General features: G+C 37.3%; 1 protein-coding gene across 1 annotated transcript in view; it reads left to right on the top strand.

The window, feature by feature from the left end:
• LOC131956674 (contactin-like) overlaps positions 1 to 24,892 on the top strand; it is a 32,888-nt gene extending 7,996 nt beyond the window's left edge. Inside the window, exons 5-28 of the mRNA XM_059321217.1 lie at positions 946 to 1,059; positions 1,795 to 1,972; positions 2,390 to 2,465; positions 2,801 to 2,894; positions 3,339 to 3,434; positions 3,966 to 4,083; positions 5,111 to 5,223; positions 6,626 to 6,731; positions 7,144 to 7,325; positions 8,377 to 8,531; positions 9,147 to 9,267; positions 11,102 to 11,365; positions 12,366 to 12,550; positions 15,104 to 15,236; positions 15,593 to 15,769; positions 16,362 to 16,514; positions 17,605 to 17,699; positions 18,055 to 18,150; positions 19,250 to 19,394; positions 19,834 to 19,955; positions 21,353 to 21,557; positions 21,756 to 21,871; positions 22,814 to 22,988; positions 23,640 to 24,892. Coding sequence (XP_059177200.1) covers positions 946 to 1,059; positions 1,795 to 1,972; positions 2,390 to 2,465; positions 2,801 to 2,894; positions 3,339 to 3,434; positions 3,966 to 4,083; positions 5,111 to 5,223; positions 6,626 to 6,731; positions 7,144 to 7,325; positions 8,377 to 8,531; positions 9,147 to 9,267; positions 11,102 to 11,365; positions 12,366 to 12,550; positions 15,104 to 15,236; positions 15,593 to 15,769; positions 16,362 to 16,514; positions 17,605 to 17,699; positions 18,055 to 18,150; positions 19,250 to 19,394; positions 19,834 to 19,955; positions 21,353 to 21,557; positions 21,756 to 21,871; positions 22,814 to 22,988; positions 23,640 to 23,764 — 3,344 coding nt within the window. The 3' untranslated portion in view covers positions 23,765 to 24,892. The remainder of the gene's footprint in view (positions 1 to 945; positions 1,060 to 1,794; positions 1,973 to 2,389; positions 2,466 to 2,800; positions 2,895 to 3,338; positions 3,435 to 3,965; positions 4,084 to 5,110; positions 5,224 to 6,625; positions 6,732 to 7,143; positions 7,326 to 8,376; positions 8,532 to 9,146; positions 9,268 to 11,101; positions 11,366 to 12,365; positions 12,551 to 15,103; positions 15,237 to 15,592; positions 15,770 to 16,361; positions 16,515 to 17,604; positions 17,700 to 18,054; positions 18,151 to 19,249; positions 19,395 to 19,833; positions 19,956 to 21,352; positions 21,558 to 21,755; positions 21,872 to 22,813; positions 22,989 to 23,639) is intronic.
• The last annotated feature ends 2,788 nt before the right edge of the window (positions 24,893 to 27,680 follow it).

Genomic DNA, 27,680 nt, shown 5'->3' on the forward strand with positions numbered 1-27,680 from the left:
TATTAGTACTTTAAAAATTTACATTAGTTTTTTGAGAAATTGGAAGTAGCGTAAATTACTACTTCCGGTCAATGGAAATTACTCAAAATTTAACACATGTATACTGATTCAGAAATAGATTTAAATATGTAGCAGTGGTATTATGACAATATTTTTTTTACAGAGGGTCTATGTGGGAGGGGGGTTGTAACTGTTTCATATAATTTGTAATCGTAATCACTATCGCACAAACTGTAAGAATACTACTACTTCATCGTGTCAAAATTTCCCCACCGCTACGCAGTTTGCCCATAAGTAAATTTAAATAGAGGTGCCACATCAGTTGTATTTGTTTCTGTATTGTAATTTTTTAAAAATTAATCACACGATTCAAACTGTATATATAAAGTAATTATGTGTGAAGTTTCATGTATAACATTTTCTAATTCAATTATTCGTAAGCAAATACATTATACAGTTGCCTTAAACTTAACACCCCTCTTGCCAAGCGGTACTACCCGTAGAGGTTTTTTAAACATTGCAATGCATCGTAATGGTTATTTTTAGAATGGCAAACTGATGCAGCTGTTAATACGTGTTGTAAACGTAGACACTACTAGACTAGTACAATAATGCTTAATTGCTGCATGAAAAGAAATCTTGTGATTTAGACAGATGTGCCGACCAAAAATATTTTTTAACAAATAACATTGTTTAAAACTTTGAGTTTAAAAATTTTCCAAAAAGGCGCCACTTTGCTGAAAATGGCCAGAGGGGGAGCGGCCGCTCCCCCTGCTCCCCCCCCTGCGTACGCTACTGCACGTAGTGTTATATAAGAATATCCGAGAAAATTTAGGGGAGATCACTCCCGGTTTATTTTAAAATAAAGTGTACCATTTAAAATAGACCTAAAACACGATTTCCTGCAAAGTTTTCTATTGGACTTATTTTACCTTTCCTCTCCAGATTCCCTGAATGAGTACCGCTGGCGATGGATGCGTCTTGTCGAGCCAGGCTACTTCGTGTGCGAGATGAGCAAAGTAAACACCTGGAAAATGTATCAGCAGGCTCGGGACTTCTGTAGGTACATTTGTATCTAGTAGAGAAATTTGTGGGGAATTTGGAGAGGTAGGACAGGGGGGAGGGGGGGGGGTTAAAATATTGGATGATGGGTTTTTATTAATATTGAATAATGGGATTTCAATTTACTTTATAGTGAGCATTTTTTTTTCAACTATATGTTGAGGTGTTCAAAATATTGGATGGTTGGATTAAGTTCTTTACACTGAACTGTGGGGTATTTAGTTTGTCATGTGGTTGGAAAATCATAGGATTGCTTGGTAAGAAATCCAAAATATTGCAAGTGAGATATCTAAAATATTGTATGATTGTGTTTTACAAATATCGAAATATTGTTTATCAAAGTTTTATGGTGAGGTTTCTGAAAAATTGATGAGTACATTTTATATTGAGTGATAGGATTTCACAAAATATTATCAGATTTCAATACTGTGCAGAAGAATCTCTCAGACAATATATATAAAAATATCCACGACATTCAATAAAAGATATGTTCCAAATCTTCAGATATATCAAATATTACTTGGGGTATTCTAAATGGGATAAGAAAAAGAAATTACGAATTGATGGCTATTTCAGCGTTAACGTTGACAAGTATATTCCCTAAATCTTGAAAGTTCTGTTTTCTTATTTAAACACAGAAATTATTAAAAAAATTTCTAGTGCCAACTATTCATTGAATACCATTTTCACCTTGCATCCCTACCCTCGAACCCCCCCCACCCCCTCCTACAGCCTACGGTACTGGCATCAGTGACGTCAGCCTACTACAGATGGCGCCAAACATCACCTACCAGTCCAGGGACGTGGTGTTCTTTGAATACGGCACCGGTACGACCACGGTGGTGCTGGATTGTGTTGCCTCAGGTAACCCCTCACCTGAATACCGTTGGTATAGGGGATCTGACAGCTCGTGAGTTACATACTTACTTTTCTTTTACTATATATATATATATATATATATATATATATATATATATATATATATATATGTATAAATATATATATATATATATATATATATATATATATATATATATATATATATATATATATATATATATATATATATATATATATATATATATATATATAATATTATATATATATCTGTGTTTATGTATATATATATATATATATATATATATATATATATATATATATATATATATATATATATATCCGTGCAAACAATAACCATGCCTGCTTGATATGTTACTATGAAATATACAAAGAATAGAAAATGTATTTATTTCTCAATATGTAATAGGGCTATTTATTATGTTCCTGTTATTTGTGGTTGTGAAAATATAAACTGAACAATCCCCAGTAACATGAAGACGGAAATCACGCCGGACGTAAGCACGAGGTACGCCATCTCCAATGGGAGACTTACAATCACCAACGTAAGCTTTAGTGAGCGTCTTCTGTCTGCTGTAGTTATTTTAAAAGGTTTCAGTTGCTATGATGTACATTTCGTTTAGATTTTAATTTGATTCTAAAATGCAAATTTTACTTAGTTAATTTTTTATAGTCACTTATTGAAACAATATATTTGTTATGTAATTTAAAAAAAAAACTTAAATAGAATGTTCTTTTAAATATTAAAAATTTTGATTGTGTTAAAAATATTAAAAGTGATAGTGTAATAATAACACTGCCTTCTTAAATTTTAAAAATAATGATTTATTAATAAAATGTTTCTCTTTTTTGTGTGGTAATTTGACCATTACATTAACAGCCCGACCAAAAGTTGGATTCTGGTATTTACACCTGCAAGGTTTCCAACCCTTTAGGAACCGCCTTGTCCAACCCTATTCAAGTTTCGTATGGATGTTAGTACTGCTTTCATTGTAGATAGTTATTTTGTAGTTTTTGTTTATATGTTATTGTTAAGTTTCAAATTAAATGTTAAGTTTTTCTTTAAACTAATATACATAATTCTTATACAACATGTGTAACGTTAAAGAATGAATCATGTCAATAGATGTGTATTGTATGGGTGAGGTAGGAGCATTTTATGTCACAATGGCGTTCCTAGTACGGGTGTTAACCGGTGCGATAATCCCCCCCACACACACCCCCTTCTCTACCTTATTTCAATGCTAAAGTGAGTACATTCGTATATAAGAACTTGCTATGGTGGAAGAATTAGCGTGTGCATTGTGCATGTTTATGTAAAACTGTGTTAGGGTGTGTTGACATGTGTTTTAAGTATGTTAATTGTGTAGCCTACTTGACCACATACCCCCCCCCCCCCCACTCACATAATTTTCCAGATGTAGGTCAGTTCTCAAACGTCCAACCCAGCATCATAGACGCCGTCATGTACATGGGGATAGAGATCACGTGTCAACCCCCTGCCCATAACACAGGTATGTCAACTTTTATACCTCCTTCCATAGTGAGATTCAATAACGTCGAGATAATTCAGATGGTAATTTGTCTCTAACGCTGTTGGATATAGATCCCTTCCTGACCAAAAAGGGGACAGGTGAAGTAGAGTTAATGTTTTGGTAAATAAATTATGCATATGAATGGATCATTAGCATGTAATCATTACATTTTCCAACTGGATTTTATTTTCCCGCACACAGTAAAATTACAGTCATAATCTCACTATTCGCATACCCTCGATTCCCCAAAACTGTTTCGTCACCGTAAAGTATAAATAAATAAATAATTAAATAATTAATTAAAAAATGTTCTATTATTGTATCAAGCAGCTAAATATTGGCAAAATATAACAGAGTCCCCTTTTTTTACGATATTATGGAGTATAAATACTAGAAAATAATAGAAACATTGTGGGTTCTTGTAAGTACGCTTATTATTAATCCTAAACTTCTGCTTTCCGCTTGTAAAGCACAGCCCCATATTAAAACAGCATATCACTGTCTCTACAGAGCTAAGCTACACCTGGTACAAGACAGACATGATCTTCATTAAACCAGAGTTCAACGCCCAGTACTTCTTGTCTAGAAATGGGAGGCTATACATCTCAGAGGTCCAGCCTGCAGATCAGTAAGTCGGGTGTTGTTTTTTTCAGGGTTAGGTTTTTGACATGCTGACCAGTAAGTAGGGTGTTTTTTTTTTGGGGGGGGGGAGGTGTAGGGGGGTTGGGTTTTTGTTAGGGTTTAATTCAGGGTTAGGTTTTTGACATGCTGACCAGTAAGTCAAGTGTTTTAGGGGCTTGTGTTTTCGTTAGGGTTTAATTCAGGGTTAGGTTTTTGACATGCTGACCAGTAAGTCGAGTGTTTTTAAGGGTTTGTGTATTTGTTAGGGTTTAATTCAGGGTTAGTTCTTGGTCCGCTGAGAAGTGTCCATCGTCTTTTGGGACGTTAAGGTTTAAACTATGGTTAAGTGTTGACTGGGAATGAGAGGGTGGACAATTCGGGAATCGATTATTTGAATTGGTATCGCTCTCCGATTTTCTGTTAAGGCTGAACCAGGACTAGGAACTTGATCACATTTATAGAGCCACAGCTATGTTTTATGTTCCAGCAAGAACAGCATCGATTCTTTGTCCAATTTCAGCAATAAAATAATGCTATCGGCGTGGTCGAGTCGGTAAAGCTCATGGTTGCTAAAAAGTCTCGAGTTCGAACCCTCGAGCAGATGAGGCTCGTTAGCTGGGGACAGCCACTCTTCTAGGAGAGACAACTCCGAAATCAAACAACTGCTGCCTTGTAGTTAGTTCTTGGTTGTACAAAGGCTATGGAAACAAACTCAAAAAGAAAAGTAGGCTGAAATCAAATTGCCTCAATGGCGCATAACCAGTTGACACGTATACTTAATTGTGTTGGAGGAGATCCCTTCCAACACTAAAATTAAGAACGAAGAAGAAGAATAGAACATTAAAATAGTTTTTTAATTTTATTAGTTTAGATATGGTCACAATAACATATAAGTATAAGTGTCGTTCTTTTGCTATGGCTATATTTATAACAACAAAATCTTTATAGCAATGTATTATTAATGTACAATTAATGACTGTAACAGTACAGTTATCCTATATGTACGACTTAGCATGATTTTTTTCTTCTTCCAGAGCCGAATATTTCTGTATTGTCTTCATGACCCCAGGGAATGGAAAGGACATGACCTTGTCACAGGCGCCCTCAAGGACGTCCTTGGGTATACCCCTCAAGGTGAAGGGCGGAAGTAAGCCAGGAGTGATCTGCTCTTCCCATTACGTCACTGAATTAGCATGATAAACATAGAGAAACATGTATCAACATTCAAACCAAAGTATACGAGACATAGTTGTTTTCAACACACACAAAAACATGGTATAAAAAGGAAGCGTTAATATACACACTTTTTAATCCACAACAAATCTTGGCGATAACATGGGGGGTTCTCTTCCGAAAATGAGGTCACACTTTTTATAATTTACATCCCCCCCCCCCCGACCACCACCACCACTGCAACCACGCCATCGCCTAGACCAGGGGTCTCCAAGCTTTTCAATCCGAGGGCCGCATTAACTAGCAAATTTCAGTTCGGGGGACGGTTTCTTCCAGGCATGTCTTTGATTTTTCTTGGCAAAGTTCCTCAGCCATCACCAACAAACGTTTTTTCCGTGGAAAAGGGGATCTCCGCGGGCCGGATGAGGGGACCTCGCGGGCTGTAGTTTGGAGGCCGCCGGTCTAGAAGAAAGTCAGACCTCCTTTAAATGACCTAATACTTCAGTCTTAGTTTGTTCAAACCAGAAATTTTTTATTATTGATTAATTAGTAGTTAATCATTAGTTTGAATTTGGGGAAGGATTCGGAACTTTTATTATAAAAACGGTAATCTTCATGAAGCCTGAACACTATTACAATGAACTGTTTTTATTCATAAGAACAATTAGTTAAATTGGATAGTGGTTTCCTATTTAAACTATAGTCAAACATTATTTCTAAAACGTAAAAGTAAAAACAATTTATAAAAAAGTTTTTACAAATTTTAATAATTTTAACATTTTATAATAAAAAATTTTGCTTGTTCTTTTAATTTATTTATTTATGTGCTTTTAAGAATCTTATGAACAAATTTAGATATTATGTCCCTTGGTTACCTTGAATAATTTTTTAAAATGAGAAATAGTAATAACAATTCTATATTCAAACCAAAAAAAAATTGTTATTTAAACACCGCATCTAGTAATAAACTATAAATCAGGTAAATTCCATATATATTTGCATATATCAGCGAATTTTCTGGTGTATTTTCCATTTGGAAACCGCTAAATGAAACAGATTAGGATAAATGTTTCTACGACATTCAAAGCCCAGTAACTATACTGTAAAAGCACTGTCCAGCTGTCTTTGGAAGTGATTTTAGAGAACATTATTTTTTTTCCTTCTTCATTTTTTATTTATTTATTTATTTATTTATTTATTTATTTATTTATTTATTTTGTATTTATTTTTTTTTTTATTTTTTTTTTTTTGAATAGCCAGTAGACCCGAATTATAAAACTAAAAATGTCTCCCTTTCATTTATTTTTTTTATGTCAATGAAATTCTAAATTATTATGAGAGGACTCGGGTTTGAAGACAAAACATTTTTATTGCAGATGCCAACACTTATGGGCCCGATATACAAGACAGATTTCCGCAGTACTTTCCCTTGGTGCCAATGGAAGGGGACGAGGTTCAAATCGAATGTCTGGCATACGGGAGGTAACTAGAGTCTATGGAACTTGTATAGCGTTGATGTCTCCCTTTTAATTTAATTTTTAAAAAAAAACTTAATGTGTCGCTACTGCGAATGACTGGTTAAATGTTTTGGTATGATTGAGTTGTTCCTCTCATAAGTGAGTGCAGTATTTTTTTATAAACTAATGAGTTTATTAATATAATTAGTTTTTAAAAAAATATTTTCGAATAAAGACTATGAGGAAATGTAGGCAAAAATAATGAAAACATGTCTGTGGACAATTATACTTACACACACATAACTACCTGCGCTCGCGCACACACACACATACACACACACAAACACACACACACACATACACACACACATTTGGGTTCATAAGCCTACAAACTCACAAGCCCACAAACTGACAAGCCCATCTACTGCTGCCTGCAGGCTTCCCCTCTACTACTCTTGGGTGCGGGAGGACGGACCCCTCCACCCCCGGGCTTACACGAAGGACTACAACCGTGTCCTGGTCCTACCGTCGGCTCGGATAGAGGACACTGGGTCCTACACGTGTATAGTCAAGTCTGACAGCGGTAGAGCAAACAAGACAGTGTACCTGGGCTTGAAAGGTAGGAAATTTTTTATGTAGGACATTTTTTTGATGTAGGACATTTTGTTTGATGTCGGACATTTTGTTTGATGTAGGGCATTTTGTTTGATGTAGGACATTTTGGGTAATGTAGGACATTTTGTTTAATGTAGGACATTTCGTTTGATGTAGGACATTTTGTTTGAGGTAGACCATTTTGTGTAATGTAGGACATTTTGTGTAATGTAGGACATTTTGTGTAATGTAGGACATTTTGCTCTATGTAAGACATTTTCTTATTATAGGACATTTCGTTTAAATAAGGACTTAATAAAAAATGTATAGCACCGGCCCTGATAAATGAACAACAGCTCCGCTGGTGATAAAGGAGTGTATAACTCCGGTGGTAATAAAGGAGTGTATAACTCCACTGGTGATAAAGGAGTGTATAACTCCACTGGTGATAAAGGAGTGTATAACTCCACTGGTGATAAAGGAGTGTATAACTCCACTGGTGATAAAGGAGTGTATAACTCCACTGGTGATAAAGGAGTGTATAACTCCACTGGTGATAAAGGAGTGTATAACTCCACTGGTGATAAAGGAGTGTATAACTCCACTGGTGATAAAGGAGTGTATAACTCCACTGGTGATAAAGTAGGTATAACTCCACTGGTGCCTGTTGCGTATCCCCGCTCTCAGTCCAGATATGTAGCTTCGCCTCTGATGTTAAGCGCTGATTTCAACCCCTGATGTTAAGCTCTGCTGATGTTAATCTCTGATCGCCGCCCCATAAGTTAAGCTCTGATCGTTAAGCTCTGATTTCCGCCCCTGGTGTTAAGCTCCGCTGATGTTAATCTCTGATAGCCGCCCCATAAGTTAAGCTCTGATCGTTAAGCTCTGATTTTCCTCCTGATTTTAAGCTCTGATCACCACCCCTGATGTTTAGCTCTGATCTTCGCCCCTAACCTTAAGCTCTGATCTCCGCCTCCCCCCCCCCCCCCCCCCGATGTTAAGCTCTGATCTCCACCCCTGATAATAAGCTCTGACAAGGAAACTTGACATAACCGTGACGCCAAATTTCTCCCCAGCCCGGCCAAGTTTCCCCTACCCTCTCCTCAACCAGCACGCCGATGAAGGTCGACCTTTGACCTGGACGTGCAACGCCCTTGGGGTGCCGAAACCCACCTACAAGTGGTACAAGGACGGTGACGTCATCACATCCGGGTCACTGGACGGAGTAAAGGTATGTCGGAATGTCGGAAGGTGGGGGGGGGGGGGGTTCTTTGATAAAAAGCCTTTGGATAAAAGTCATGTGGCGTTTTCAAGATGGCGTAAATGTAAGGACGGGGGAGGAGTCTTGAACCCCAGTCGTCTGATTTATGTGAAGGTAGAGTGGTCTCAATAGTATTGGGATAGGTCAACATTCGTAGTTTCATAAAAAGTTTGACTGACAGCTTTTCAATGACTAAATATCGCAGAATAAATATTCCCGAAATAACAGAAAGTAATTTATTCTTGACGATTCTTAAAGAAAAGATATTTAACAAACAGGTAAGACTCGATTACATTATAAAAATATCACAAATATCTAAGACACAATTTCTCATTTAAACTTTCGGAAACAAATCAGCTCGATTTTACTGTATGGATATATCAAGTGCAGGATAAAATAAAACTCTATGATAAGAAAAGAAATTTAATACTTCGCTAAATTAGGATCTAGGTAATTGTGAAATTAGTTTTTAGAAGTAATTAAGATTTAGGTAATTAGGATTTAAGTGATTAATATTATTTAATTGCAAGTATCTATATATAAGATGAATTATGAAGTTTTTAAAAATGTTAATTTACGATTCAGGTAACTCGGAATATTTTGAATTTTGAGAAAGTGGAGGCGAAGAAACATAACGGAGTTTATCAATGCGAGGCTACCAACATACATGGCACAGCAAGATCTAGTGCTCAGCTTAGAGCTTTATGTAAGTGTAAGATAGCCAAGATGTATGTAAGTGTAAGGTAGCCAGGATGTATGTAAGTGTAAGCTAGATAGAAAGTGTGTATGTGTTCGGTTGATGTGGCGATATGAAAGTGTAAGATAGCCAAGATGTGTGTAAGTGTAAGCTAGATAGAAAGTATGTAAGTGTTCTGTTGATGTGGCGATATGTAAGTGTAAGATAGCCAAGATGTATGTAAATGTAAGATAGCCAAGATGTATGTAAGTGTAAGCTAGATCGAAAGTATGTAAGTGTTCGGTTGATGTGGCGATATGTAAGTGTAAGATAGCCAAGATGTATGTAAGTGTAAGGTAGCCAGGATGTATGTAATTGTAAACTAGATCGAAAGTATGTAAGTGCTTAGTAGCTGTGGAGTATGTAAGTGTACGTTTGCTTAAGTGCATGTAAGTGAAAGATAGTCAGGATGCATGTAAGTGTAAGCTGTCACTGATGTATCTAAATTTAAGCTAGATCAAAAGTATGTTGGCGTATGACAGCAAGGATGTACTTATGTGTAAGGTAATTGCATATTATACATGTAAGTGTACATTTGATTTAGTGCATGTAAGAAAGTCCAGACCTAAGTTAGTGTAATCGATATAGGATGTATGCAAGTTACATCGAAATTATGTAAGTGTAAGATAGCCAAGATGTATGTAAGTTTAAGCTACATCGAAAGTATGTAAGTGTCGCTAGCTGATGTGTATGTAAGTGTACGTTTGCTTAAGTGCATGTAAGTGTAAGATAGCCAGGATGTATGTAAATGTACTGTGTGTTAAAGTACATATATGTGTAAGATAGGATTAACGCTGCATAAAATGTAGGCGTATGTAAGTATATGACTGATATGATATGTACAAGTGTAATCTATGTGTAGTGTCAGTGTCAATATATGTGCTGAATGTTTTTGGCTATGTTCAGAAGATTCTAGAGCGACACACAATTACATTGTTCAGCTTTTAATTATATATAAAAAATATGGAACAAATTATCTTCAACAATGTGAGGGATCTTTAAAGGACTTAAGCTGTCTAAGGGGTCATCCATAAATGACGTCACACTCGTAGGTGGGAGGGGGATCCGTAATTTTGTGACGATGTGTGATGAGGGAGGGGGGGGGGGTCAGATGTTGCGACGTAACATTTTTGCATTATAAAAAAGCAATGTTAGAAAACGAATTTTAGACGTTATTTCACATTTTAGATAACTGTTTTAATAAATTGTAACAGTTTAGACAAGATTTTAGAAAAATATCGATGTTTTAAAAAAAATTTTACTGCAATTTTGAGGGGGGTTGTAGGTTGAGGTGTGACGTCATTTTAGGGGGGGGGGTCTGGCTTTTTGTGACGACGTATGACGGAGGGGGAGGGGGAGGTAAAAATCGTCAAAAAAAGCGTGACGTCATTTATGGATGACCCCTAAGTGGTTTCAGCATTGGGAGTAGGTTAGACGCAGCTATATAAAAATTATATCCCACAAAGAATGAATATGCAGTTCTCAATGTGATGTGTTTGTATGAAGTTGAGGTATTGCATGCAGGCAGAGTTTCTTCGAGACTTTTTTCTCCTGGGTGGGGGGGGGGGGGGGTCAACATGACACTGGTAAAAGTATATATTTTCTATATAAATTCCATTTCGTTCGAGGTGGGGGGGGGGGGGCGGTAGACTTTCTTCGCCGAAGAGATGCCTGGAAGAAACTCTGCAGGCAGACATTTGTATAATTTTTATCGGATTTTTTAAATCAAAACCTGAAATACTAACCAGTTGCTTTGACCCAAATTACACCGTCCACCCCCTCCCCTCCCCTTTCACCCCCACAGCTCTAGCTCCGACCTTCTGGGCCAGCCCGGTGGAGGCGTCTAAACAAGCCGCCCTGGGGGGTAACGTGACCATCCCCTGCCTCCCCCAGGCGGCGCCCCGTGCCACCATCAAGTGGGTGAAAAATGGCGCCGAGGTGGGGCGGGTTCTGCCCAGTGGGGCGCTGGAGCTGACAGCCCTCACACAGGCCGACGCTGGGATCTACACCTGCGTGGCGACTAACGATCTAGGTGAAGCAGAGTCAAGCTGTTTGCTGATGATACAAGGTAAATATATTTTATTTTTAACTTCATGGATTAACTGTCGCCAGCAAGGCGGGATCTAAATTACATATTGTACTTCTTCTTCTTCTTCTTCGTTCTTAATTTTTAGTGTTGGAGGGGATCGAGCCTTATCTGCCAGAGGGTTTGAACTCGAGACTTTTATCAACCAAGACATATTGTACTGATTTCACTAATCTTAACTGACCCTTGCTCTAACCTTAACTCTAACCATAATCATAGAAGAGACATAACCTTAACGGGTATTAAACCAAACCCCGTTTCCTCTGACCAAAAACTCTGTCCATTTGATCATATACTGTTACCCTGAAGGTGGAACCAACCTTTAACTTAACAGTAAAAAAATTTCTTCATTCGATACTTTTTTTTTAAATAGAAATTCCAGATTTCTTATAAACGTAATCTAACTAACATAGACTTACATTGCTTCCATACTTATGTTTGTTTTTCAGTTGAGATAGTGCTAGTCTAGATACCTACCTTACCACAACAAACATTGACAATGTCTTATAATGCATCCATACTTGAGCTGTATGCTAGCGAGAAGGTGCTGGTCAAGCCGCCCCCCCCCCCTTTCACAAATTGAAATAGTCCTGAATTCCTTCCATCCTTATGTTATCAACAGACGAGAAGGTGCTGTTTGACCCCCCCCCCCCCTCCTCCCCTTTTCACACATTTTTATAGTCTAGTATTCCTTCCATCCTTATGTTATCATCAGGCGAGATAGTTCTAGTCTTGATACAACTACCACCCTATCACAACAAACATTGACAATGTTTTATTTGTATTCCTTCCATCCTTATGTTATCTTCAGGCGAGATGGTGCTGTTCGACACCCCCTCGCCCCCCTTCCATTTTTGAAATAGTCCTGAATTCCTTCCATCCTTATGTTATCATTAGGCGAGATGGTGCTGACCGAGACCCCCCCTCCCCTTTCCCTTTTTGAAATAGTCTTAAATTCCTTCCATCCTTATGTTACCATCAGGCGAGATGGTGCTGGTCGAGACTCCCACTGACCTCGTCATAGAGGTCAACGCTACTGGTGTTCTCCCCTGTCGCGCGTCCTATGACGTCAACAAGATGGACGTGACCTACTCCTGGATGTTCTTCTCGCACGTCATCGATTTCAGTCCTGAAGGTCAAGGTCGAGATAAGGCGCATTACGCTATGGTAGGTGGGCGTGTACGTTATACCATGTTAGATGAGTGCGTGTTGGTTATCAGACATCCTATTCAGAAAGCGTTGGAAAACCGAAAGAAACATGCGAATACAGTGTAATATTTATACGTAAAATTTCGTCCACCTAGCTCTAGGTATATTCTTTTAAGAAGCCAAAAGTAGAATAAGTACCAATTCCGAATATCTGAAATACTCAATAGTTGATAGAAAACTACTCATTCGATATAATACTTATTTACGAAATTTCGTCAACCTAATTGAAACGCAACTAACGCTCGCCCGCACACACTAACACACACACACACATTCATACAGGCAAGATTGAAAAACTAAACTTTTCTGGCTCAAGAAGATAATAAAACGTCAAAATTTGTCAAACACCCCATTTAAATTTTCGCACGATTACTAAACATCTTTTATATAGCCTACCCCATATATACGACGCCACAGGGTGGTGTAAAACTGTAAAAACTGTCGCAAAAGCTGTTAATTATTCAACACAATTACAATACCTCCTCCAAACTCTGCATACAAGAAGTTAAAAAAAAATAACAGCGCATTAATAACTGTAGACTAATAGATATAAATAAAATTAAAAGAATATTATTTTACATTCATTATGAATGCCTTCTCATTCGTAAATTTTAAACTACCAAGAAAGATAACCTGCTCCCAAGTTTTTAGAGATAAATAAAATGAAGAACAATTTAGAGTTTACCAAAGAAAAAACAGACATCAATATTTTCTTTATTTACAAATAATGTGAATTTTATTTCATTTGATAATTTGTCAAAAAAAATTTACTTTAATTAAGTTAAAAATTATATATTATCCTATTTTAAATTATAAAACCAGTAACCAAATCTAAAACAGGATTTATATTTAAGCTTAAACTCAATTGAATCAATGATGAGCGGCGCAGGTTACAGATACGTTGGAACGTTTATTTTTGTTCACAAATGTAAATATCAGAATCGTTTGTCGGTGATTGCTGAGGAACTTTGCCCAGAAAAATCATAGACATACGGCAGGGGTCGGCAACCTGCGGCTCGCGAGCCGCATGCGGCTCTTTTGATATCAAGATGCGGCTCTCCAGCTCCTTGAACAAATACTAATAATCTTAATAAAAAAATAAAATATTTGAAATAAAAAAATGTTAGTGGCTCTTTAAAACCAGGGAAATTTTGAAAATTGTAACTTTTGGCTCTTCCGCTTCAAAAGGTTGCCCACCCCTGACATACGGGGAAGAAACTGGCCCCCAAACTGAAATTTGATAGTTAATGCGGCCCTCGGACTGAACAGTTTGGAGACCCCTGATATATATAATTCTCTTCTGGGAGACGTTAGAAAACAAGCTGCAAGCGCGCCTTGCAGTCCCCTCTCTTCCTCTCCATAGCTACCACCCCCCCCCCCTCCCACATGGTCTGATGAGCTGTGGTTCACGCTAAATGTTTACAATCATAGAGCCGGGTTTGTTGAAGGCTATTAGGGGCAGATAATTTAGTGTGAAACGATTTTTAATTTAGAGGAGGTTACTAAGAGGAGGCTGCTTTCACGGGGGGGGGGGGAGGAAAGGGGGGTTTAGTGTTTTAAAGCAAATATTTTCAGTGGCAGCATATTTCTCACGAGCCGACCCGCTGCGTATCATACGCCGCTATTTAGTTGTTTTATTTTCTACTTTTCAGTAATTCATAATTTGTGAATTCGACAGTACCAATGCTGCCATTGAAAATATTTGCTTTAAAACACTATTAGTAGGTCGTTAAGGACGATACCCCCCACCCTCCTTTCAACCAACCCCAACCCCTACCCTACCCCCCCCCCCCCCCCCCCCCCGCCCTCCCGTGAAAGCAGCCTCCTCTTAGTTACCTCCCCTAAGTTTAAAATGAAACTAAATTATCTGCCCGTAATAGCCGTCACTAAACCCGGCTCTACGATTGTACACATTTAGCGTGAACCACAGCTCACCAGACCAAGTGGGGGTGGGGAGGGGTAGGGATATGCTTAGAGAGGAAGCAAGGGGGCTGATAGGCGCGCTTACAGCTTGGTGTTTTCTAGGGTATCCAAGAAAAGAATTATATACATAGATGGTGTTTATGTTGTGAAAAATTCTCAACTCTGATGTTCTCTGTCTCTAAAGAAACGCTCATTTACAACTTATTTCTCATCACAAGGGAAACGCAATGTGCAGGTGCTAAATATATGTACAAATTGTGCCAAGGAGTAGAGAAAATGCTTTAAAAAGCTTTTAAAAGTACTAAAATAAAAAGAGTGTAAAAGTGCTAGGAGTAAGACAGTTGTGCACCTGCTATTGTTCAACTCTTTCTTGACAAGCTTTATAAACACAACATATCTATAAAATATTTCTTCAATATTTTTTCTTTTAGTTTAGTATATTAATTTTCTCTTCCTCATGCAATTCAAAATAATTCTCAAGCACCTTTTGTTTATTGAAACATTTTATTGATATTTTTATTCAAATAAAAAATTTGGGAAAAAATTATTTCATCATCATGAAAAAACTTTTCTCCTTTTCTACTACAGCCTTTCTCACTGAACCAAGAATCTGGCATGTTGTACATCATGGCGGCTCAATTCAGGCATGCCGGGCTGTACACATGTGTGGTAACTACGACGACAGGGTCGATAACTGCTAGCGCCTATGTTACGGTAAATGGTAATTATCTTTCTTGAATATTTTTCCCCTTTAAGGTTTTCCAAAAAAAAATATGAACTATTTATCTTTATACTACTAAAACTCAAGTTTGTTTACATGTTTGAATATTTTTTTTTTGTTTGTCTGATTGGCTACTGGAGAGAATCTGCACTATGTGTAGAGCTGTAAAATAGTATGTAGGCAGAGAACAATTTATATATATATATATATATATATATATATATATATATATATATATATATTACAATTGATGCATCGTTATCGGCAATACCATCAATTCGAAAATCTAGCTATGACAAACAGACACCTTTATCGATGATGCATTCTACTTATATTTTTGTAACGAATGTACCCAGGCCCCCCGGGCGAGCCCATGGGTGTCCACGTGAAGCCCATCGACAAAACCCTGGGGCAGCTAGCAGACAACATCGCCTTGTGGTGGCATGATGGCGAGGTCAGGGGATACCCTGTTACTAAATATAGCATCGAGTACTTGTCACAGTATGACCAGGAGTGGAAAATTCTTAAAGAAGGTAAAAATAAACAGCAACACAAAAAACGTTTTTGTAGTATCGTGTATGATAACAACAAAAGTTGGTATATATGGTTCAGTGGTAGAGTGTTATAAAGAAACCCTTAGGGGTCGATCTTCTATTTTTAACTTTAGACCTTAAAGATGACGCTGAGTCGACTCAGCTTTAATAAGTACCTGCCTCGAATCGGTGTTAAAATAGCGTGATCCAGACACATAAAATAACCGTTTTGTCGCGAATACTATTAAATCAATAATAATGGCAACATGTAAAGGTCAAGGATCTTAAAAGGTTAAAGGTTAAACTGTCATCGAAGGACTTAGTTGGGTAGGCCTACTTACGTTTATGGCTAAAGAAATGTGAATGTTTTAGCTTTTCGATTTAGATTCTCATTCATTTAAGTTCAATTATGTGATGAGTCATTGTGGTTGTACTGTTCTATTTCAAGGCTTATTGAAACACCCAACCCTAAACCCGCTTCACCCGAACTAAACTACTCACTACTTCTTTTTAAAAAATTATAGTTTTTATATGTCTGGAATCATTTCATTTTTTTATGCTTGGCATCACTGGTTTATCCATCCCTGATCAGGTGTGTCAGTACAAGACACAAACATCGAAGCCTACCCCACCTGGCGGAAGTTCGACATCAAGGAGGGGTTGTCTCCCGGCACTGGCTACAATTTCCGGGTCAGTGCTGGTAACGACCAGACGGGCTACGGAGAGCCCAGCACCGGACCTTACCGTGAGTCAGGGTTTTGAATTTCGAAGTCACTACTCGGAAAAAGATTTTTCGCCCCAGCGTCTCGATCTGGTCGGCAAAAGATAGTTCTACCTTAATTAGCTGAGCTAAGGTTAGGGTTAGGGTTAGGGTTAGGGTTAGTTTTAGGGTTAGTTTTAGGGTTAGGGTTAGGGTTAGGGTTAGGGTTAGGGTTCTGCGGTTTGTTTGTAAACACATGCATGCGCAGTATCATTGTAAACATCGCGACGAAGGAAAGTCGTAGTTTCCACTACACATGCGTATATTTTTCCGGCTAGAATCGGCGTATTAATTTTAACTGAAATTGAAAAAAAAAATATTATCCTTGTGTTAGGTAGGGGTGGGGGTAGGGTTAATTATTAAAACTAGGGTGTCACTTTAAAATGTTGAGTCTGGACCCTTTCCGGACCCTTTCTGGACCTTATCTGGACCCTTTCCGTTAGATTTCTCTACGTCAGCACTGATCTGAAGGGAAACTGAATATTTGAATACTTAATTCCGGACACTTTTCAAAGAAGGATAGAAATGTATGAAGCAGATGTTTAATTATTCCGTCTCTCTCGCCAAAAAGCACCATTTGTATCACATATAACATTGATGTATTTATTATTGTGGTGTGATAGACCTAGAGTGAAGTGGTGACCTGGGATGGGTGCTAGCAGTCGACAATATGAGACAGAGACAGTGAAAGACAAACAAGACGGACAGAAAAACGGAAAGACGGATAGATAGTGAGAGTAAGATAAAGAAAGCAGTGAGAAACATGGTAAAAAAGACGATAGTCAGGGAGAAAGACAGCTAGAGACAGAGAGAGAGAGATAAAGACGGAGAGAAACAAGAAAGTTGGAGAAGAAGAGTCAAAGATAAAGAGAGAGATATGTAGAATGACAGAAAGAAAAACGAAAGAGTCAGAGAAAGAAAGAGAGCCTTTTCTGAACAAAGTATCTGACAGAGATTCGCATGAAATCGTTCTTGGTTTCAATGAAAGTAATTTAAAACTAATATATTTCAGCGAAGTGTTGTTTAATATATGCTTTGATTTTTATTTAGTATACAACTATTACTTTTGTTCCAGAATCGTATTACATAGTATCAGCCCCCCCTATAGAGGCTCCAACAAATGTTGGGGGTGGGGGCGGAAGTGTGGGACAGCTGATTATTACTTGGAATGTAGGTTACTGGTTTTCTTTTTTTCTTTTTTTTTTTAGTATTTAAAAATATTTTCTTGAAGCGATTATTTTCACGCTTTATTGTTGCTAAAGAAATATGGTATTTGATGTGAGTTGATGTGTTGAAGATATGAGTTTTGTCTTATGATTACTTGAGTGCCTTTAATAGTAGCTTTAAATAATTATCTTTATATGGTTAAGATTTTTAAGCTTACCATTGGAGTACATATTATGCTACGTCAATTTATTTGTGATAATCACCAAACGTTGAGGTTAATTCAATGAGTTATTAAGCTAATGTTTACATGACGAATTTAGCATCGTTTAACGCTAAACCTCTGGTCTCACACACCTAGCCTCTACCCAGGAGCGCGTGGGGCGGGCCGAACGTCCGATACATCCCCTACTACCGGAGACAAACAGAAGGAGGAAGTAGTCGAAAATGGGAAACAGTAAGTTTCGGTTTTGACACATCCACTTCCTGTACAAGCCTAAAACTTACCATAAACTTTTCAAACCTAACCGTATAGTGTTGTATTCGTCAGTTAATGATACCCACACATAGAAGCTCTAGTTACATTTTTCTTGATATAACTTAAACTCCTACCAAAGCTAAGCTTCCTCGTGTAGCCTTGCTCACGTAAATTAGACTTTATGTAACATAGACTCCTGTAAATTAGACTTTATTTAACATAGACTTCTGTAAATTAGACTGTTTATTTAACGTAGACTCCTGTAAATTAGACTTTATTTAACGTAGACTCCTGTAAATTAGACTGTTTATTTAACCTAAACTCCTGTAAATTAGACTTTATTTAACGTAGACTCCTGTAAATTAGACTTTATTTAACATAGACTTCTGTAAATTAGACTGTATGTAACATAGACTCCTGTAAATTAGACTGTATGTAACAGACTCCTGTAAATTAGACTTTATTTAACATAGACTTCTGTACATTAGACTGTATGTAACATAGACTCCTGTAAATTAGACTGTATGTAACAGACTCCTGTAAATTAGACTCTTTAATAAACGTAAACTCCTGTAAATTACACTCTTTATGTAATGTAGACTCCTGTAAATTAGACTTTTTATGTAATGTAAACTTCTGTAAATTAGAGTCTTCCGGTAACCTATAGTCCTCATGTAAATCTGAATACTCCTGTTTAAATGAGACACTTTTAGTAACCAAGACATTTCATACATTAGAAAAACGTTTGACCATAAAACAGTTTGGTTATTTTTTAAATTATTTCTTACACGACGGCGTAGACTTCAATTTTGTGTTCTCGTTAAACTGTCATCACTTTTCTAACTATAAACTATTTTTTTAAGGTTTCTCAATAAAATAATATGTAGCATTTAAAATGAAACAATGTAAGCTTATTTGAAACTATAACAAAAATTGTGGGTTTAATTTTATTCTTGAAAATCGTAGGCTGTTTTAAGTTAAAACAAATAAAAACCCAAAAATATTGGATTGTTTGAGCAAAAAGTTAAAGAATGAAATAAATACCCAGCATGCTAATTTTAACAAGCGTTTTTTACAGCCAGTAGAAATTCAGGACACATACCTTCATGTTGTAGTTGGAGTAGAGTTCTACTACACACCTTACGAGGTCAAAGTTCAAGCCGTGAATGACAAGGGCAGGGGACCTAACTCTACTGTAGCTATCGTCTACTCGGCGGAAGACAGTAAGTAGCTCAAGGGGAGGGGGGGGGGGGGAGGGGGGGTGAAGGTAGAGTGCTCAGATCAAATACTCAGAGGGCCAAATGATATTTTCTTGAGGGTAGGGGGATAAGATGGTTGCCCAGTGGTTATGAAATCATACGGTAATATTGGGGTCTCTTATAGAATGAAGTTCGTTGAGCGATTAGTCAGAAGGTTATGTTATTTTGATCAATCATTGGCCCATAAGTGTTTAGTTAATGGTACTAAAAAGATAAATAGCCTATATATATGTATATATATATATATATATATATATATATATATATATATTTATTTATTTATTTATTTATTTATTTATTTATTTATTTATTTATTTATTTATTTATTTATTTATTATTTATTTATTTGTTTATTTATGTATTTATTTATAAGCTTGTCTATATTATAAATATTTATTTCCAGTGCCCAACCTGACGCCAACGTCCATTTCCTTTGAGGTCATCAATGGGACAGCAGCTACTGTGTCGTGGGAGCCTGTACCTAACACACGGGAGGCCGCTAGGGGGACGGTCTTTGCTTATCAGGTCAGTTTGTACAGGTAGTTATGTGGTGGTCAGTTTGTACAAGGTAGTTATGTGGTGGTCAGTTTATACATGTATTTAAGTGGTGGTCAGTTTGGTTTGTACTAGGTAGTTAGGTGGTGGTTAGTTTGTACATGTAGTTATGTGGTGGTCAGTTTATACAGGTAGTTATGTGGTGGTCAGTTTATACAGGTAGTTATGTGGTGGTCAGTTTATACAGGTAGTTATGTGGTGGTTAGTTTGTATAGGTAGTTAGGTGGTGGTCAGTTCGTACCAGGTAGCTATTTGTGGTCAGTTTGTACAAGGTAGTTTTGTGTGGTTAGTTCGGACGGTTAGTTAGTTGGTGGTCAGTTTGCACAGGTAGGCCTACTTATGTGGTGGTAAGCTTCTACCAGATAACTATATGGTTGCCAATTTGTACAGGTTTATACCACGTTGTCAAGTGGTGGTCAGTTCATAATATATAATACTGATGTGATAACAGGTAGCCAAAGACTAAAATTTTAACAATGTATTTATTTGAACGTCTATGCAATTACGTCAATTTGGGGTACATTAGTACGGGAGTGTCAAGTGGTTGACGTCTACCAGTGTGTCATGTCATGCCTTCCTCCCTCCCACAACTTTTCCCAACATGTTCCAAATAATTTCTTTTTAAATATCCCAAAATATGAAGATATGTTCTGAGCACTGAGAGTGTTATAAACTTGTGGTAAAAAAATTAAAGTTCCATTTCGAACCTGACGGTCTATGGGGCAAGTGAAGTGGATTTCACCTGTTTATGTGACCTGGCAACATGATTGAATAACGTGGTCAACACTATACCCAGTAGACTTTACTTACTGTGCGTTAGATATCCGCCAGAGCTGGGTGGAATCAGGGACATTCTTATGATTTTGAACCCAGATTCGAACGCGAAACTTTTAGGTTAGCAGTCTAGCACTCTACCGCTAAGCCATACGGCCCCATACAAACTTGTGGTAAATGCCATAAAAATTTCTCCTTTCCACTTCACAATTTACATTTACTCTAACAAAAAATATGAAAAAGTGTGGGACATACAACGCATTTACAAGTTCGGGTATATCAGATTTAAGCTATGTACAACACCATAGGGGCGGAGTCGGCTAGCGGTAGAGAGCTGGACTGCTAACCCGTAAGTCTCGAGTTCGAATCCGGGTTCAAGCCAGTAGACCGTCCCTGAGTCCACCCAACTTTGATGGGTACCTAACTCACGTTAGGGAAAGTAAAGGCGGCTGGGCATGGTGCTGACTACACTATCTATATGCCGAGATCACAGAAACAAGTGAACTCACTTCACTCGCCCTAAAGACCATCAGATTTGAAAGGGAACCCTACTTACTTACCCCAGGATAAACAAAGCGATGTTTTGTTCACAGGTGAACTACTGGGAGGAGCCGACCACCCTATGCCTGGGGATCAACGAGCACCAGGCTCTGTTTAACCGTTTCTATGGCGACGCCTCCACTGGTCTGCTGATTGGCATGGAACCGGAGGGCCACTACTGTTTTAACATCCAGTTCATCAACCACGCCGGGATGGGGCCCAAGACGGATAATTACAATTTTAATTTAAATTTGAGAGGTGGGTTCATGTTCTTGAATCTCTTTCCTTCTGGTTATACAGAAATCTGCCTCCCCCCCACCCTACAATTATCCAGCATAACTAGTTGACACGTATACTTAATTGTGTTTGAGGGGATCCCTTCTAACACTAAAATTAAGAACGAAGAAGAAGAAGAGGCTACCACTGTATGTACTGTATGTTTTGGACTCTCCCCAGCACCTGGCTACTACCCGGAGTTTGTCACCGTCTCCTCCCACGGCAACGAGAGTGTCCGTCTAACGTGGAGGGGCGTGGTCGTCCACCTAGGGGAGGAGACGATTATTGGCTACAAGGTGGGTGTGGCAAGGTTTTCTCGTAGATGGGGGGAGGGGGGTGGGTCTAGTTTTTTTCTCGTAGGGGGGTGTGACTAGGCTTCGTCGTAGCAGAGTTCACCTGTTTCTGTGATCTAGGCATGTGAAGAGAAAGTATGGTCAGTGCTATGCCCAGCCGCCTAACGTGAGTCAGGTACCCATTAGAGCTGGGTGAACTCAGGGACATTTTTACGAACTTGATTGGAGACTTTCGGGTAAATTTAAAATGGGGTGTTTGACAAATTTTGACGTTTTATTATCTTCTTGAGCCAGAAAAGTTTAGTTTTTCAATCTTGCCTGTATGAATGTGTGTGTGTGTGTGTGTGTGTGTGTGTGTGTTAGTGTGTGCGGGCGAGCGTTAGTTGCGTTTCAATTAGGTTGACGAAATTTCGTAAATAAGTATTATATCGAATGAGTAGTTTTCTATCAACTATTGAGTATTTCAGATATTCGGAATTGGTACTTATTCGGCCCCGCCGTCCAATTCAGGAGTGTTGGGTCCTTGTTATTTTGGCTGTGTTGATAGTATATGTTGTTTAGTGTTTTCAATAGACGTTATAATTTAGGCAAGTCTTTTTGTTTTATTCATGGTATCAGCAAACACAAAAACTTAAATAATATATTTCTGGCATATTAAAAAGTGAAAATAAAATGCTTTAGAATAAACAATTTTTTTTTAAAGCTGCCCAGAACAAAATTTCGATTTTTTAATTTTTTTTTTGTGTTAGTTTACTCACACTATAATGTCCAGGTTGTTTTTTTTCGAACAATAAGTTTTAAATCCAGACCATGTTTTGTACACGTCAAGCCGTCTTTCGTTCTAATCAAAAGCTACGTTTTTAAGAACAAGAAGTACCATGTTATTTTTTTATCAATAAAAACCTTCATTATAAAATTTGTTATTTCATCCATTCACTCATCTAGGCCTGGTGGTGGAATGTGAGGGAGGATATTAGAACAGCCAGAATAGCCATATTTGACCGGTCGGGAACTGGGGTCCTGCATGGGGTGGAGCCAAACGTCATCTACTCGGTGCGAGTGTTGGGGTACAGTATAGGAGGGGACGGGAAGAAGAGCCCGGATGTCTATTTTACCTTAGGTGAGTGGACGGTTAAACAGGTAAATGGACGGTTGTGTGAGTGGACAGTCGCATAGTTGAGTCGACGGTTGTGTAGGTGTGTGGACGGTTGTGTGAGTGGACGGTCGTATAGGTCTGGACGGCTATTTAGGTGAGTGGACGGTTGTGTGAGTGGACGGTTGTGTTAGTGGATGGTTGTGTAGGTCAGTGGACGGTTGTGTAGGTGGATGGTTGTGTAGGTGATTGGACGGTTGTGTGAGTGGACGGTTGTGTAGGTGAGTGGACGGTTGTGTAGGTAAGTGGACGGTTGTGTGAGTGGACGGTTGTGTAGGTGAGTGGACGGTTGTGTAGGTGAGTGGACGGTTGTGTAGGTAAGTGGACGGTTGTGTGAGTGGACGGTTGTGTAGGTAATTGGACACTGTACAAACGGCTGTACCAAATGATGCTGTTATCCGATGTTTAAATGAACTATATTCTGGAACTCTGACTACAAACTCTTTTGAGTCTATTAGATCTACGTGGATTTTAAATACTTATTTCTCCAACATTGTTTTCTATTACGTGTTCCATGTTTTTGAAAATCAAAATGTATTTTCTAAAACTTAATGTCTATTAAAATATGTTTTAAAATTACTGCTGTAATTAAAATGACTATTTTTAATCTCTCAACAGAAGGTCAAATCCCATACGATCCATTGACAACGAATATTTTAAACTCAGCTAGAACTCTACATCTGAGGACACTGCCCTGTCTAGTTAGTGTGGTGGTTTCTATTACGTTAAGTCAATGGAGATGATTACCTGCATTATGTTGATTAGAGATACTCATGTATTGTGCTATTAGAAGATTATTGGGTTTGTTAATGCGTGATTTTGGGAATGTGTCATTGTGAAAAATAAGTGTGTTTGGAGTAGGCCTATTTGTTTCTGGGAATTTGTGTTTTTGGAAATGAGTGATTTTTTTTTATTTATTTATTTTTTTTGCAAACATGTGTTTTTGGGAATAAGTGTCTTTGTGAGTTTTTTTGAAGATTTCTGTCTTTGCAATGTGTAGTAGATCTCTGGTTTTATTCTAGACATAAACACACATACACACACACAAACACAAACACACTCACACGTACACTAACGCACACACACACTAACGCACACACACACACACACACACAAACACACACAAATGCACACACACACAAATGCACACACACACACAAACGCACACACACTCACACAAACGCACACACATACACAACATATACTCAGTCAAATCCTTATCCATCTGCATCTTGAACCACAGGGTTTTTAACTTTTTACTTGATGTAAAGTGTGAACCACAGGGTTTTTAAACTGACTCCAGTTTTAACTTTTTACTTGATGTGAAGTGTAAAAATAATGTTTACACCATTTTAAATATCATCGTCCGTTCTGTACATATTAAGCATTTTTAACTTCTCCATTTCAGTTTCATTAAACTATTCTTCAAGCATGTTTAGTGTTTGTACTATTGTTTTTAAAAAGTTAGAGTACGATAGTTTATAACTGTTAACTGAATCTAAAATTCATTATAAGTCCTCGTAAAAAAAAATTATAAACTTGGTTTTTTTTTCAAGTGTGTGCAGTTAAAATATTGTTTTGGTTAGATATGGGCTAGCTATGTCACCACGTTGGTGACACCTGGTGCTAGGCCCCGGGGTTTCAAAACCACCACCAGACGCACCCCCAAGGGACGCCAATGTTTATTTTTGGGGGCTTCATAAATAACAACACTAAACTAGAAGGGAAAATAGTAAAAGCATGTTTTACATATTTGAATGAGAGTGTTATTTATATTGAAATGTCTTTCTTACTATCTTCATTAGTTAATTGTAGATTTTAGCGTGTTATAAAACATTGAATACTTGTATTTGAACATTTATATTTTTATATGAATAAATCCTGTTTTTTGTAATGCTTTGCCGTAGTTTGCAATTAATGTATAATCTGGAAGATGGCTTTCAGAAACATGAAAATAAATTATTTTTAAATAATTTTTGTTGATTGATTTATTTAAACAAATCAAATTACTTGTATTGAAGTAAGGTTACTGTCTTACTCGACGGTCACTGGATCAGGTGAAGCAGAGTTCACCTATTTCTATGGCCTTGGCATATAAATCAGGTACCCATCAATGTGTAATGTTGCAAATTAATGTATGTTGAGGGTAGGTCATTATGATTAACCTCTGAACTAAAAGACACAAAGGTGGAACATGTTTTTAAAACAGACATAAAAACAAAAAATATTATTAGTAAATTTTTCTTTTTTTTTGTTGTTCAAAATCTACATTTAAACAAAAGTTGTCTTACTTTTTATAATGTCAATATGGATGCCAGCATTACAGTAAAAAAATGTGTGACATCCCCTCCACCCCCTCCCCCCCCCCCACTCCTCCAAACCCTCCTCACATCTCCTCATGTCCTAGATCTCTGACCAGAAACCACCAGTTCGGTACCTGGGCTGAGATCCTTGGTCTTCCCCTGACCGGCGCCAGGTTATTTAGCGCCCTTGGCAAAACTTCTTAAAACGCCCCCTTTCACACAAATTAATTACTAAAACATATGTATAAGAAAACAATTAATTAAAAGTGACATATTAATTTATTATTAATTGCATAGGCTACATGTAGACATCAAAATCAAATTTTACTTGCATCCTTCGTCTCAAAAGTTTGTACTAATTCCTTCAATTCCAGTTTGCAAGCGTTATCACATTTTATTGAAATTGTTGCTAAGTCCACGAGCCTATTTTGTACTTTACGACATAGCCGCCCCACACCCCCCCCCCTTTAGAAAAATTTTGAGTGCTCCCCTCCCCTCCCCTTAGAAAAATTGTGAGTGCTCCCCCTCCCCCTCCCCCTTAGAAAAATTTTGAGTGCTCCCCCCCCCCCCTTAGAAAAATTTTGAGTGCTCCCCCCCCCCTTAGAAAAATTTTGAGTGCTCCCCCCCCTTAGAAAGATTTTGAGTGCTCCCCCCCCCCCTTAGAAAAATTTTGAGTGCTCCCCCTCCCCCCTTTAGAAAAATTTTGAGTGCTCCCCCTCCCCCCCTTAGAAAAATTTTGAGTGCTCCCCCTCCCCTCCCATGTGAAAAAAAGTCTGGGGAAAAAACACTTTAAAAAAAAACACAGTTCCTGTCGTGTTGGGCTCTCAGACCTCCCAAGGTGAGTTCCAAAAAGGAACGTACCTGTTTTAAGCTTGACTGCCTGTATTTATAATTGTAAAATGTCTATATTGTATGATTATATAACGATTTTTTTTGTTTTTGAAAAATAAAAGGTTATAAATGATAGATTCCAGCCTAAAATTGTTATATATGAATCTTTTAGGAGAGGGTGAAAAATATGAAAAGACAATTAATTAGATGTTTAATTTACGACTAAGACTGTATGTCGGCTCATATTAAGTATTGCAATCTACAACGGCAACTGATGTATTTGTTTTTCAACCTAATAATGCTTAAAAAAAACCTACCAAACTATTTTGTTTAGAACTTAAGCTCTATATAATTTTTACAATAGCAAATAATAACTTAAAGTTGTATTTATATGTTAGCGGTCAACCTAAGGTGCAGGAATTTGAAATGAATGTAAAGTTAAGCAACGAATTATCTCCCATTTGAAAATCCAAATTCCAAAATTTTATTCAAGGGAAATAACTTTCACAAGAATAGCTAAATTAATCAAGTGTAACTAAGACATGTTTGAAAAACACAATCAAACACTTTAAAGTTCATTACGTATATAATTATAAAAAAACTTTTAAATTAGCTATGAAAGCTTGTAAAAACAATATATTTTACTAATTGAATACCTAATCGTAGGTTTTGTTTGAAAGTCCGAAAATGTAGCTTTATTATAACATACTTCTGTTCAATTTTGATGACAACTTCACTTGAGTATACTTACCTAGAGTATAAAATAAAATTTTGGATCCCTTTAATCAAGGGACGTCTTTCAAAAAATCAAATGGGTACCTGATTTCGACATTGCTAGAAATATTGATTAAATATTAAAAAATTATAATTTGAAAAAAAAAGTTTACGGTTAGTTATAAATTTCATCCTATTTAATATTTTATATTAATACTTTAATAGTGGTAATTTAGATTCCTAAAAAACAAGATTTTTCAGCTAGAGAACGCCTACCTTTCTTTGTAGTGTGTTCCTTCCTGAATTGAAATCAACTTACGAGCGATAAACTCGACTACTCGATAAGGTTAATCTACTACATTCACAACACATATCAAACTTCGATACTTAAATATAACTAGACTCGATGCACTAGAACTACGACACCAACTCGTTTAACTTCACCAAGATCTACAAACGGTACTCCCAATCAACAACGATTTCCCTGGATCTACTGCTACACTTTAACAATCAATATGATTCGATACCTTAATACCACAAGAATCAATACTCCCGAACTCCAAAACTACAATACTTCATCACCTGCGTTCTCAGTTCTCTATTACCAATCAATTCCACTAGTGCAGGGGTCGGCAACCTTTTGAGACTGAGGAGCCAAAAGTTACAATTTACAAAATGTCCAGTTTTTAAAGAGCCACTACCTTTTTATTTCAATATTTTATTATTTGATTAGGACTAGGTAAATAAATGTGATTTGTTATTTAAAATAAATAGCTTTAAATATGAAATAATATTTATTCATATAAAATTA

Source organism: Physella acuta, unplaced genomic scaffold (genome assembly GCF_028476545.2).
Source record: "Physella acuta isolate Inbredline_101_S28 unplaced genomic scaffold, ASM2847654v3 ptg001168l, whole genome shotgun sequence".
Taxonomy (NCBI): Eukaryota; Metazoa; Mollusca; class Gastropoda; family Physidae; genus Physella; species Physella acuta.